General features: G+C 37.5%; 1 protein-coding gene across 4 annotated transcripts in view; it reads right to left on the bottom strand.

Annotated features, from left to right (window-relative positions):
* Window positions 1–13,154, bottom strand: part of LOC125226145 (calcyphosin-like protein) — an 83,621-nt gene that overhangs the window by 8,089 nt on the left and 62,378 nt on the right. The window contains exon 1 of one of the 4 annotated variants that reach the window (XM_048130041.1): window positions 2,646–2,826. The exons of the other annotated variants lie outside the window; for them this stretch is intronic. Coding sequence (XP_047985998.1) covers window positions 2,646–2,706 — 61 coding nt within the window. The 5' untranslated portion in view covers window positions 2,707–2,826. Of the gene's footprint in view, window positions 1–2,645; window positions 2,827–13,154 lie in introns of those variants that run through there. 4 annotated transcript variants of the gene reach the window in all.

Here is a 13,154-nt window from a genome sequence, read left to right as displayed (position 1 = left end):
ATTGATAAAAGTAGGTGAATCTAGTAATAAAGATGATTTACCACCTGTGGAACTACTGGAAGCAGTGATAAACGCATTTTTTGGATTATAGTTTCCTCGCTGTAGTGAGGGGAAAAGTTTTGTGTTACACACGGGTGCAAATGTATTTTACTTCTCGTGTGTTAAAAAACTCGCAAGTTCAGGATTCTATTCTCGAACCACTCGCTTCGCTCGTGGTTCAACTATAGAATCCTTGCACTTGCTCGTTTTTCAATTCCACACTCGGCGTTAAAATACAACTTTGCCCCCTTGTATAACAAATAACTATTTTTTGACATGACGCACCATGATTTTTAACCGCCTTCCAAATCTCAAAGGAAGGGGTTATCAAGTCGTCTGTATGTTTTTTATTTATTTTTTTTTTTTTTTAATGTTTGTTCCTCGATATCTCCGTCGTTACTAGACCGATTTTGAAAATTTTTTTTTTTATTGAATGTATATGCATACAGATTGGTCCCATTTTTCTCAGAACCCAGTTCTGATGATGGGATCCTGGAGAAATCGAGGGAACTCCTCAAATCTGAAAGGCATACATATGGTGATTTTTGTGTTTTTAAAGGAACAGCATGCATTTACGTACGGAACAGTGACATTTGGTGCAGTGGAACTCCTGATGATGGTCAGAATGGAACTCCTCAAATCTGAACGGCACACTTATAGTGACTTTGGTATTTTTATAAGAACAGCATGCACTTACGTCCAGAACAGTGATATTTGGTGCAGTGGAATTGCTGATGATGGTCAGAACGGAACTCCTCAAATCTGAACGGCACACTTATAGTGACTTTGGTATTTTTATAAGAACAGCATGCACTTACGTCCAGAACAGTGACATTTGGTGCAGTGGAACTGCTGATGAAGAGTGAGCCGCCCCTGGTTAGAGTTCCGTTCTGATAATCATTCTCATCTGTAATTAGGTACTTCAGAATCATCCAGATTTCAAAATAAGTTCAGAAATTACGGAGATATCGAATAACAAACATTAAAAAATATACAGACGAATTGATAACATAATCCAACATTTGAAAGTATTTATCACCTGAACCCCAAAGGAAGGCGGTTTTTTTTTTCTTAAAAATTATTCAAAATCTTTTTTAATGTATACGTAGTTGCCAGTTGTGGCTTATTAAGTAATTTTTTTAGTAGTTGTGCCTCCGCGAGAAGTGGCAAAAAACATAAGCGAAAAACCGACCAAGAGCGTGTCGGGCCACGCTCAGTGTAGGGTTCCGTAGTTTTCCATATTTTTCTCAAAAACTACTGAACCTATCAAGTTCAAAACAATTTTCCTAGAAAGTCCTTATAAAGTTCTACTTTTGTGATTTTTTTCATATTTTTTAAACATATGGTTCAAAAGTTAGAGGGGGGGGACGCACTTTTTTTTCCTTTAGGAGCGATTATTTCCGAAACTGTTAATATTATCAAAAAACGATCTTAGTAAACCCTTATTCATTTTTAAATACCTATCCAACAATATATCACACGTTGGGGTTAGAATAAAAAAAAATATCAGCCCCCACTTTACATGTAGAGGGGGTACCCTAATAAAAAAAAATCCCATTTTTTATTTTTGCACTTTGTTAGCGTGATTGATATACATATTGGTACCAAATTTCAGCTTTCTAGAGCTAACGGTTGCTGAGATTATCCGCGGACGGACGGACGGACGGACGGACAGACAGACAGACATGGCGAAACTATAAGGGTTCCTAGTTGACTACGGAACCCTAAAAAAGAACTATTTTTTTTTTCATCCAAGTTCAAAGATATGAATGTCTTTAAAAATATGCATTATGAATCCCATTTCATGCTCTTTAATTCTGAATTTATTTGGTTACTCTCGCTTACTTGGTTTAGCTAATATCACAGTTTAAAAATTACCATGATTTTTTGACATTTTCGTAAATAAGTCTAAAATAAAAGAAGTTCGAGGGTTGATATTACGCATATAGTGTTCTTAGGGCTTGCCACTACTGCACCTCAAATTACAACCAAATCCCCTGCGGGGGCCAATTTTCTTAGGTTAGCCAGCGAAATCGTTAGAGCGGTTTCCGAGATCGTCGGTATAAATAAATAAATAAATATACAAGAATTGCTCGTTTAAAAGTATAAGATAAGATACATAGAGCGTCTGACCTCATCGCCGTGTCTTGCGTACTGCGACACACTAACTCAAGGCCAAATCTTTTCGGTGCTAAACATCCATGTTCCAGCCCGGTATAATTTTCTCGTGTGTTCAGTAGCCGTGGCAGTTTCAAGTATATATTATAAACAAACATAATGTGATTATAATAATGACAATACCTTTCGAGATTCACTGAATAATAACTTTATGAAATGATAATAACCGCCATCTACGGCAGCTGAGTTAACCTAAAAACATGAGCTAATCGATATTCACACGAACGGGGTGTAAGCTCAGTTCTAAAGTCGATTAAACTAACAATAAACGTAGTTTAACATCCCCACCATGACGGAAATTAAGTACAATTATCTACACGCAACAATAAACTCTTAATATTATAAAAGCAATTCATTAATCTTCCCAAAACAAAATACGTAGCAAACGATTTTATAACCTTCAAAACTTAGAATACAAAGTAACTTACTGTTTGAATTTGTCTTGGATTTACCGGTATACATGTTACCATTATATGTAAACATGTTCATTTAATATACCACTAAGATTCCTCCACTTTTATATCAAAACGTAAACATTTTCTTATTCTTAATCCGGACAGTACGTCTTTTAGACTTCGAATCCTTTGGCCGACTGATCGACCGAATGAAAAGCTTAGCGGTGACGCCGGTGACTACAGATCGCCTGACTGGGTACAGTCAGCGAAACACCCCTGGGGCCTATTGCATAACAATTTACAACTTGTATTACAAGCGGAACTCTCTTTCTTATAAAATGAATTGGAGGGGGACTACCGCTTGTAATATGAGTTGTAAATTGTTATGCAATAGGCCCCTGGGCTATTTATTACATTACTAGCAGACTAGGGTTAGACCCTGAGATACAGCGGCTGCCAAATTTCTTACATAAGTACTCACTAAAAGTAGACCATCGTTGTCAATGTCTCGGCGAGGCGGTAAAGAGAACCTAAATCGGAATAATTGGATGAATTTGTTTGTTGTATTTGCGCTAATATGGCTATTAAAAGTCAGATAAAGACATGACTGTCGCCCATTGCAGTAAAATGTGAAAAGATGCCTCATCAACATTCGGGAAAAGGTAATAATTATGTAAAAACCGGCCAAGAGCGTGTCGGGCCACGCTCAGTGTAGGGTTCCGTAGTTTTCCGTATTTTTCTCAAAAACTACTGAACCTATCAAGTTCAAAACAATTTTCCTAGAAAGTCTTTATAAAGTTCTACTTTTGTGATTTTGTTCAAAAGTTAATAGTTGGGGTCCATAATGAAAAATACGGTCCCATTCGGAAGAAAGCATGAAACTTGGCATGAATGTAGCTTTCATATATGTGCTTCAATGTCGATATGGAAGCACGCTGAAGAGTCAACATCCCCCCCCCCTTACCCCCCATTTTATCTCCCTTATTCTAGTTTTCTGGATTTTATTCAAAACGGTAGGACTGACGAGTTTACTCTTTAAGAACCAAATCATCGTCGATAAATTACCTATAAAACGATACCAAATACATAGTGATAAGATTAATATTTAAAAAGAAAACAGCCATCAACTTATTATGAAATTGTAAAAAGAGGCACATTTTTTCTTTTTTGTGTTATTTATAGAAAAAGTACAAGAGTTGTTCAAAAATAGGCTAAAGAGGTTAAATGCCTTATTCATTGAGCTACAATATGATACTATTATAATTGTGGTAGAGTAATAACTTTCAGAGTTACAGCTCACCCCGTCTGACTCCATGAAACAAGCACCTAAGTTTTCTGCCTTTTCACAATAGGTACGCTGGAATTTATTTTCTTCCAATTCGAGGTCCAAATAGAAATAAAGTATAGTTCATGTATTGATACAGTTTATAATCTGTATATAAAATTTTATCTAAATCCGCCTAGCCGCTTTCTCGTGATTGAGTAACAAACCAAACTACAAATTTGTATGTGACAAACCGTCTTAGCGTGCCTTCCAAAACAAAGAAGCTGGCAGAGAAGAAGCATATAAATACTGATTATTATACAGAGTTTGATAGAAACATGAAATAATAATTTTGTAAGTGATTCAGTGTATAATATGTAACAACTTTTTCAAAGAAACTAGCTGAATCCCTCGGATAATTCCAATGTCATGATTCTGTCACACCTTGTATTATCTGTGGATTTAACGTATATGGGATGTGAAAAGAAACCAGGTGCTTATTTATTTTTAATATATTTTAAATTTAATGTTCTGTGGATTACGGTTCATTACAACCAAACTTTATAATACCATATTCCTAAAACGTCGCAATATCAAAACAGATAAGTCTCATAATGTCTAAAATTCGAAATGACGTAAACCTCCGAAACTCCGTGAATTTTGATATTCTTCTGGCTATTCTTCGTAATTATAACCTATCTCCTTTAACTCCTTCTTGGTTTCGTGACTATCTACTTGGAAGACGCCAACGGGTCATGGTCGACGACACAGTCTCCTCCTGGTGCGATCTGCCTGCGGGGGTGCCGCAGGGCGCTGTACTATCTCCTTTACTTTTTTCGTTGTTTATCGATGGGATCACGAAGTCTCTTGCTTCGTCTTATCATCTCTATGCAGATGACCTGCAAATCTACTCAGCGGCAAGCATAGACAATTTAGATTTTTTAATAAGCCGAATCAACCGGGATCTCCACTCTATTTGTTCTTGGGCAGCTTCTTTTGGCTTATGGTTAATGCGAAGAAGTCGCAAGCGATTTTGATTGGGAGTCCTCATTTCATCTCCAAGTTGTCTGAAGTGACAGTGCCTGAAATCTTCTTCGATGGAACACTCATTCCTTTCTCTTCGACCGTCAGGAACTTAGGCATTGTCATTGATCAGACTCTGTCTTGGGCACCCCATGTGACTGAAATTAGCAGGCGACTCTTTGCCTCTCTTCACTCGCTTCGGCGTCTCCAAAGCTTCCTTCCGTTCCGTACAAAGGTTGTCCTTGCGCAGTCGCTTTTGATTCCACTTCTGGATTATGCGGATATCGCATTTTTGGACCTTACCGAGGAGCTACTTGACAAGCTCGAACGTTTGCAGAATGTGTGCATCAGATACATTTTTAATTTAAGAAAATTTGACCACATCTCTCATTTCCGCGCCCAGCTCGAGTGGCTGCCCATCCATCGCCGTAGAGACATGCACGTGGTTTCTCTCCTGTATAATGTTTTATTTTCTCCTACTTCCCCTCCCTATCTTTCAGAACGATTTAAATACTTGGCTGACGGTAGCGGGCACCGGCTCCGTTCCAGTGTGAATCTCACTTTGAGTATCCCGCCCCACAAACATAGGTCCTATAAATAAATCGTTTACAATCTACGCAGTTAAATGGAACTCCTTGCCTTTATCTCTTCGACAGTGTCAGTCGGTCGCGTCGCTGAAGGCTAATCTAAAAAAGCTTTGGCTCTCTGATGAAAACTAAGGTATTGGATGTATGCGGTTTTGTAGTTGTCGTTTTTATTATGTAAATATATATTATATATGTATATATTTATGTTATTTGCTATTTGTATAGTTGTATATTATGTATTTATTAGTATATATTGCATTTTAGTGTAAGTTATAATTTATTATTACCTAGAATCCGTTTCCTGCGCCGTTTGTACTGTATGCCTACCATCTCCAATTCCCCTCAATTGCTCAAAGGTTAACTGGAAGAGATCCCTTAAAGGGATAAGTTCGCCTTTGTACTTATAATAAGCTCTTTTTCCTGTGTGTTGTATTATTTTCTGGTACAATAAAGTGTTTTACTTACTTACTTTACTTACTTAAACCTACTTCTCAAATTACCGTATTCTCAAAATGTCTAAAAGTCAAATTAACTTAAAACTAAAACTTCACTTTCTCAAAATGCCTAAAATGAAAACTGAACACTGTGCACTGTACTCCATGAAAACTGTACCTACACTGTTTACAGTTTTTCATAAATAAAACACAGTGCAAGGCATATAATGCACACTGTAAATAAAATTTAGGTATTCTGACAAAGTGTTATTTTGAATTTTGGCTATTATGAAACTAATACATTTCGGTTATTAGATATAATCGACCAACGTCATTTTGGCATTTTGATGTACTGAAAATTGGTATTTTTGTATTTTTAGACATTTTACTACTAATCCGTTTTAACATTGCGACATTCTAAGAACATGGTGTTATAAAATGTGGTTGTAACGAACCGTAATCTGATGCAGCTGCATGTGACACGAACACTTCGTCAATTCCTTCAAGGATGCGGAAGTTTCTTTGATGGTACTCCATAATGGAGTCCAGTCACCGCCTTCTTTTTTCCATCCCTACTTTTCAAAGTTTGGGTTTATTTTGGGTTTGCTATCAAACTCTGACTTCAGATCAATCCTGCTTGCAAATGCTCGTTTTGTATACTGTTCAAGAGCACCGAGTGTTGGTGGCAACCTTTCCATGGCCCGTCCTTTGACGAATAACGCTTTTCTAGCTTTGTTAATGTCTTCTATGTCGCTAGTTTTGTCGTAAGTCAGTATGACATATCTTGCCAAAACATTTAATTGATGGGTTTCAATCTCGTTTTCAGGTCATGACAATATTTCGAACACTTTGGTCACTTTTGGCATTGAATTCCACGTTCTTGAACAGCATACTAAACGAGCATATAATTGCAAGCAGGATTGATCTGGGGTCAGAGTTTGATAGCAAACCCAGAATATCCAAACTTTGAAAAGTGCGGATGTGATGGGCGATGTGTGACAGCATTATGACATCAGAATTATCCGAGGGATTCAGCTAGTTTCTTTGGAAAAGTTGTTACATATTATACACTGAATCACTTACAAAATTATTATTTCATGTTTCTGGTAAACCCTGTATAATAAATCAGTATATAAATGCTCCTTCTCTGTCAGCCTCATTGCTTTGGAAGGCACGCTAAGCCGGTCACATACAAATTTATAGTTTGGTTTGTTACTCAATCACGAGAAAGTAGCTGGGTGGATTTAGATAAAATTTTATGTACAGATAGATTAGAAACTGGATCAATACATGAACTCTACTTTATTTCTATTTGGACCTCGAATTGGAAGCAAATAAAGTTGCAGCGTATTGTGAAAAGGCAGAAAACTTAGGTGCTTGTTTCATGGAGTCAGACGGGGTGAGCTGTAACTCTGGAAGTTATTACTCTACCACAATTATAATAGTATCATATGGTAGCTCAATGAATAAGGCATTTAACCTCTTTAGCCTATTTTTGAACAACTCTTGTACTTTTTCTATAAATGGCACAAAAAAGAAAAAATGTGCCTCTTTTTACAATTTCATAATAAGTTGATGGCTGTTTTCTTTTTAAATATTAATCTTATCACTATGTATTTGGTATCGTTTTATAGGTAATTTATCGACGATGATTTGGTTCTTAAAGAGTAAACTCGTCAGTCCTACCGTTTTGGAATAAAATCCAGAAAACTATAATGAGGGAGATAAAATGGGGGGAAGGGGGGGAAATATTGACTCTTCAGCGTGCTTCCATATCGACATTGAAGCACATATATGAAAGCGACATTCATGCCAAGTTTCATGCTTTCTTCCGGATGGGACCGATAAATTTTTTTTGGTTAGGAGGTGGACCCGTACTATTAGAGGGGTGGGGGGGGTTTGGACGCCGCACTTTTTTTTCCTTTAGGAGCGATTATTTCCGAAAACATTAATATTATCAAAAAATGATCTTAGTAAACCCTTATTCATTTTTAAATATCTATCCAACAATATATCACACGTTGGGGTTAGAATGAAAAAAAATATCAACCCCCATTTTACAGGTAGGGGGGGGGGGTACCCTAATAAAACATTTTTTTCCATTTTTTATTTTTGCACTTTGTTGGCGTGATTGATATACATATTGGTACCAAATTTCAGCTTTCTAGTGCTTACGGTTACTGAGATTATCCGCGAACGGACGGACGGACAAACAGACAGAAACTATAAGGGTTCCTAGTTGACTACGGAACCCTAAAAAACACACATTAAAGGGAAAACGCCTTTTCTGATTAGGAGTCTTTTAACTTAATAATTGGAAGGCCTTGCAGGTTGTAACTAAAGGTGTAGAGGGCGTGACCTGGCTCGCCGTCATTGTATTGTATTAAGTGGCTCAGTTAACAATACGAATAGAATTAAGGGTTTAAATAAGTCGGGTGTTTTTTAAGGCAATGTTGATGGAATCTATGGTAGTGATTTTTCCCCTTTAATCTTATTTTAGTCATGAGTTACAATATTTTAGTCATATCAAACAAATTTCGACGATTTCGTAAGCATTTTGGGCGAAAACTTAACATTCATTAAAGAAAATTGCAGCAAAGGACCAACTTTCGTGACGGATCACGCGAAAACTATAAATGCTAGAACCAAAGTGTCAATGAAGGATTTGTAGTAAATTTATTAAGGATTACTTCGTTCCTACGCGCTTTTTCTGTATCTTCAACAGTTTTGTCAGACATCGAGAAAAACCGCATTTTCGGCACTTTAAGGGGGTAGAGGGGTGACGCAGAGGGGGGAGGAGTGGGGAGGATTGATGAAAAATAACTTCGGTCTATAACGTACATATTTCAATTAAAAAAACCCTTCCATTAATTATGCCGTAATTTTAGCTAATTTCCCCGTACTATAAGGTTTATTCACCAGTTCACCACTATACCTCATTTTTTTAGCATTAGAGAGAACGTAAAAGCACGAAGCACGAGGTCTTTTATATGAGATATTTTTGCCACAACTGTCATTCATCAACGTGTCAGTATCATAAACAGACATTTCAATAGAATACTCCATTAGTGCGGGGCGTAAACGGAGAATTAGTATCATAGATTAAATAAAATAAAGGAAGATATGTAACTCAGTACTCAGTACATCGCTACACGGCCTATTTCACACGAGTTATCGTCGCTGGTACCTCTTAGTTTTCGAGTTATTTACAGATGGCGCTATTATCAATGTTTAAAAGTGCCGTCTAGTGAGATAATAATTAATTACATTGCCGAGTAACCATATCTGAATATGATTCAATATTTTGAGCCGGGCGGCTCCTTGTTTTTTGGTTTAGGGGTTAGTGTATTTGACTTGCACGTCTGTGATCTTGAGTTCGAGACCCAGCTCCGGATTTTTTTTTATGTGTTTGAAAAACACTAATATGTTGTTGTTTTTTACTTTTTTTATATATAATTGAATATTAGAAAAATAAGTATGATTTGAAGTTGAATCATAGAAAAGTAAGTATTGTTCGCGCCTACTTCTTGTCATAGTGTTTAAAACATAGTAAATACGCGATTAAGTCCCGTTTGCAATTTTAAATACTTGTTGTCTGTTTATAAAACCCATAGGTATAGGTCCTATACCTACTCGACTCTCTAATCACTTGCCGCCGAGGTCAAGAGGACGGATTAAAATAATAGGTCATATTAATTATTTAAATCATGAGTTGTATAGTAGGAACATTAAATTATAGGTATGTAACCTCAACAGCCCGCAATGTAAAGCGCCCTTATCGCGGCGCGATAAGCGCCTCAGTGTAGGCCGCTTAACTAAAATCACAAGCGAGCGGGCAGGGTGTCCAAGAAAACCTATACTCTTCAATCGTTACAAAAATGTTGTCATTTGTCAGGGGGGAGGCTCCCGAAGGCTCCCGATCTTAATCGGCTTATTTTGATATAAGGAACAACTGTGCCAAGTTTCGTGCTTTGGTCAAGAAAAAAAAGGTTTGGCCTCTTTTTGTCAATAAACGCTTATACTATTGAACATAGTTTGAACGGTGAGCGAGCGAACGTTGGGGATTGGGGAAGGCGAGAAGCGAACTAAAGGACTGAAGTGCTTTTTTTGCAATAATTATGGCCATATGAGCAGTGAATGTCCTTTGAAGATTGCTTTGAGAGAAGGCGGCGCGGCTCCTTCGGTAAAGCAGTTTTGCACCTACGTCGCGGAAGAAAGATGGAATCGGTTGGCCGGCAAGCGCAAGCGCCAACTGCCAACTTACGGCCAAGTAGCCCTCTACACACATGGCCAAGGGGGTTGGTGGAACTGTTGGCCATGTGTGTACAGCGGCCAAAAGGATCTTGGCGCCAATGGCCAACTGCGTTTACACGTTGGCGCTTCATTCAGTTGGTCGTCAGCCGTCAGAGAGGACGGTAGTGAAATATTTACGAAAATAATAAGTTTATCTATGTCAATAATAGTGTAGATTTTAGGAAATAAAATAACCTTGCAAATGTTTAATGTATTTCCTAAAAAAGATAAATGTTCTTATCATAATATTCAAAAAATTGTTAATATTTCAAATAATTTAATTTTACTACGGGGTTATTATTTTTTAATCAAAGTTTTCTGTCAACGTCTATGATCTAGAATTTCCTAGACTTTTCCGTTCCACGTCCATCTTTCATGAAGAGCCAATGCCAAGTGATTGGTTCGCCAATGTGTAAACAGCGGCTCTTATCTTGGCCAAGGGGTTTCACAAAGGGTTGGTGGAACCGTTGGCCATATGTGTACAGCGGCCAAAAGGCGAATCAACAAGCGGCTCCGTCGGTAAAGCAGTCCGCGGCGACAGATATTCGTCGACAAGCGGTCATGCTTGGTATTTTGGGCAATGACGAGACAGCTGGTCAACATGACCGAAACATAGATTTAGAATTATTAAACTAGATTGTGTAGTTATAGGTCAAAAAGTGTGTCCACATGAGAGGTCATTGTTTGGGCTGGTGTCCCTCTCGCACTTACTGACAATGTCAACATTATTCAGTGACGTTATCACTGTCATACATTGGGGATACCAGTCAATTTTCAAAGTTACTACCAAATCTACTAATACTCATTTGAACGTATTTTTTAATGGGTGGTATTTAAACGCAAATCAAAAAAATAACTTTTTTTACGCAAAAATAGTCCAAATTCATATCAAAAATACTAATTGCACAGCAAAATTTGCTACTCAAAATATTACTAAATACACTACAATATATATTCGTGGCGTACATCTATTTTTAACCGTCGCCTCATATCTCTCAAGAAGGACGGTTATCAAGTCGTCTGTATGTTTTTTTTTTTTTTTTTTTTTTTTAATGTTTGTTCCTCGATATCTCCGTCGTTACTGGACCGATTTTGAAAATTTTTTTTTGATTGAATGTATATGCATACAGATTGGTCCCATTTTTCTCAGAACCCAGTTCTGATGATGGGATCCTGGAGAAATCGAGGGAACTCCTCGAATCTGAAAGGCATACATATGGTGATTTTTGTGTTTTTAAAGGAACAGCATGCATTTAGGTACGGAACAGTGACATTTGGTGCAGTGGAACTGCTGATGATGGCCAGAACGGAACTCTTCAAATCTGAACGGCACGCTTATAGTGACTTTGCTATTTTTATAAGAACAGCGTGCACTTTCGTCCAGAACAGTGACATTTGGTGCAGTGGAATTGCTGATGATGGTCAGAACCGAACTCCTCAAATCTGAACGGCACGCTTATAGTGACTTCAGTATTTTTATAAGAACAGCATGTACTTACGTCCAGAACAGTGACATTTGGTGCAGTGGAACTACTGATGATGGCCAGAACCAAACTCCTCAAATCTGAACGGCACGCTTATAGTGACTTTGCCATTTTTATAAGAACAGCATGCGCTTACGTCTAGAACAGTGACATTTGGTATAGTGGAACTGCTGATGATGGTCAGAACCGAACTCCTCAAATCTGAACGGCACGCTTATAGTGACTTCGGTATTTTTATAAGAACAGCATGCACTTACGTCCAGAACAGTGACATTTGGTGCAGTGGAACTGCTGATGATAGTCAGAACCGAACTCCTCAAATCTGAACGGCACACTCATAGTGACTTTGGTATTTTTGTAAGAAAAGCATGCATTTAAGTTCAGAACAGTGACATTTAGTTAGTTATGTTTGTTAAGCATATTGAGTTTTCAAGTCAAAGTTTGTCAAGCTTCGATTTCTTATAATATAATCGGATTCACGAGGAATTGAGGAAACTCCTCAAACCTTAACGTTATACGTATATTCATTTGTGTTGTCATCTAATAATTAAAGCATTAAAAGCAGTTTTAAAAAATACTTACACATTTCTACATAACCCAACATTCGCAAGTAGCTTTCACCAGAACCCGAAAGGCGACGGTTTTTTTTTCTTAAAAATTATATCTTTTAGTAAAGCTTTTTCATTAATGCATCGCTAATAATTACTAACGCACATTATACCTAGCAACGCTGTTTTTTTTTAATGTAGCTTCTATTTTTACATAATATACAGCAGTATATTATTAATTACATCATAAAGTGATCAGCAAAAAAACAAAATTTAAAGCGCATTCGGTTCTGTGTTTAATGCACAGAGAAGAAGAACGGCTTTTTTGACTGCATTGAACAGCTTTGACGGTTCAACGAGTGATAGTCCATCCCTACGCAAGACGACGCGATTGGCGAATCGAGCAAGATGGCGAACTACTGTTTGACAGATGTCATGGCAGTCGTATGGACATATGGAAGGCCTAGATGGCAGGGCTGCGACACCTCTATCGCTACATCAGCAGCAACTCACACCTGTCCAAAATGTGCGCGTGTCTGTCAGTCCCGTATTGGATTATACAGCCACCTCAGAAAGTGTCCCTTAAAATTCTTAACATCTAATATTTGTCCTAAGAAGATAGGTTGACGACGACTGCTTCTTTGTTTACCAAAATTCTAATTCTAAAAAAAACGAGGTATTAAAAAATTTCTAATTGAGGCTTCCAAAAAAACGTCACTAATTTATTTCGGGTATTGTCCACTAATCTCGACATTGTAACTGTCATTTTGTCTCTATAGGCATTACACAGCACTTTCGCTACATGCCGGGAAATCAATGTTATCGGCTACGACGGCGACGTAGCGCTAGCTACGACAATAAGTCGCACCAATATGAACATATCTATTTTCCTCTCTCAGTTATTCTAAG

Source organism: Leguminivora glycinivorella, chromosome 5, assembly GCF_023078275.1.
Source record: "Leguminivora glycinivorella isolate SPB_JAAS2020 chromosome 5, LegGlyc_1.1, whole genome shotgun sequence".
NCBI lineage: Eukaryota > Metazoa > Arthropoda > Insecta > Lepidoptera > Tortricidae > Leguminivora > Leguminivora glycinivorella.
Note: the sequence above shows the minus strand (reverse complement) of the source record. Positions and strands in the feature narration are given on the sequence as shown.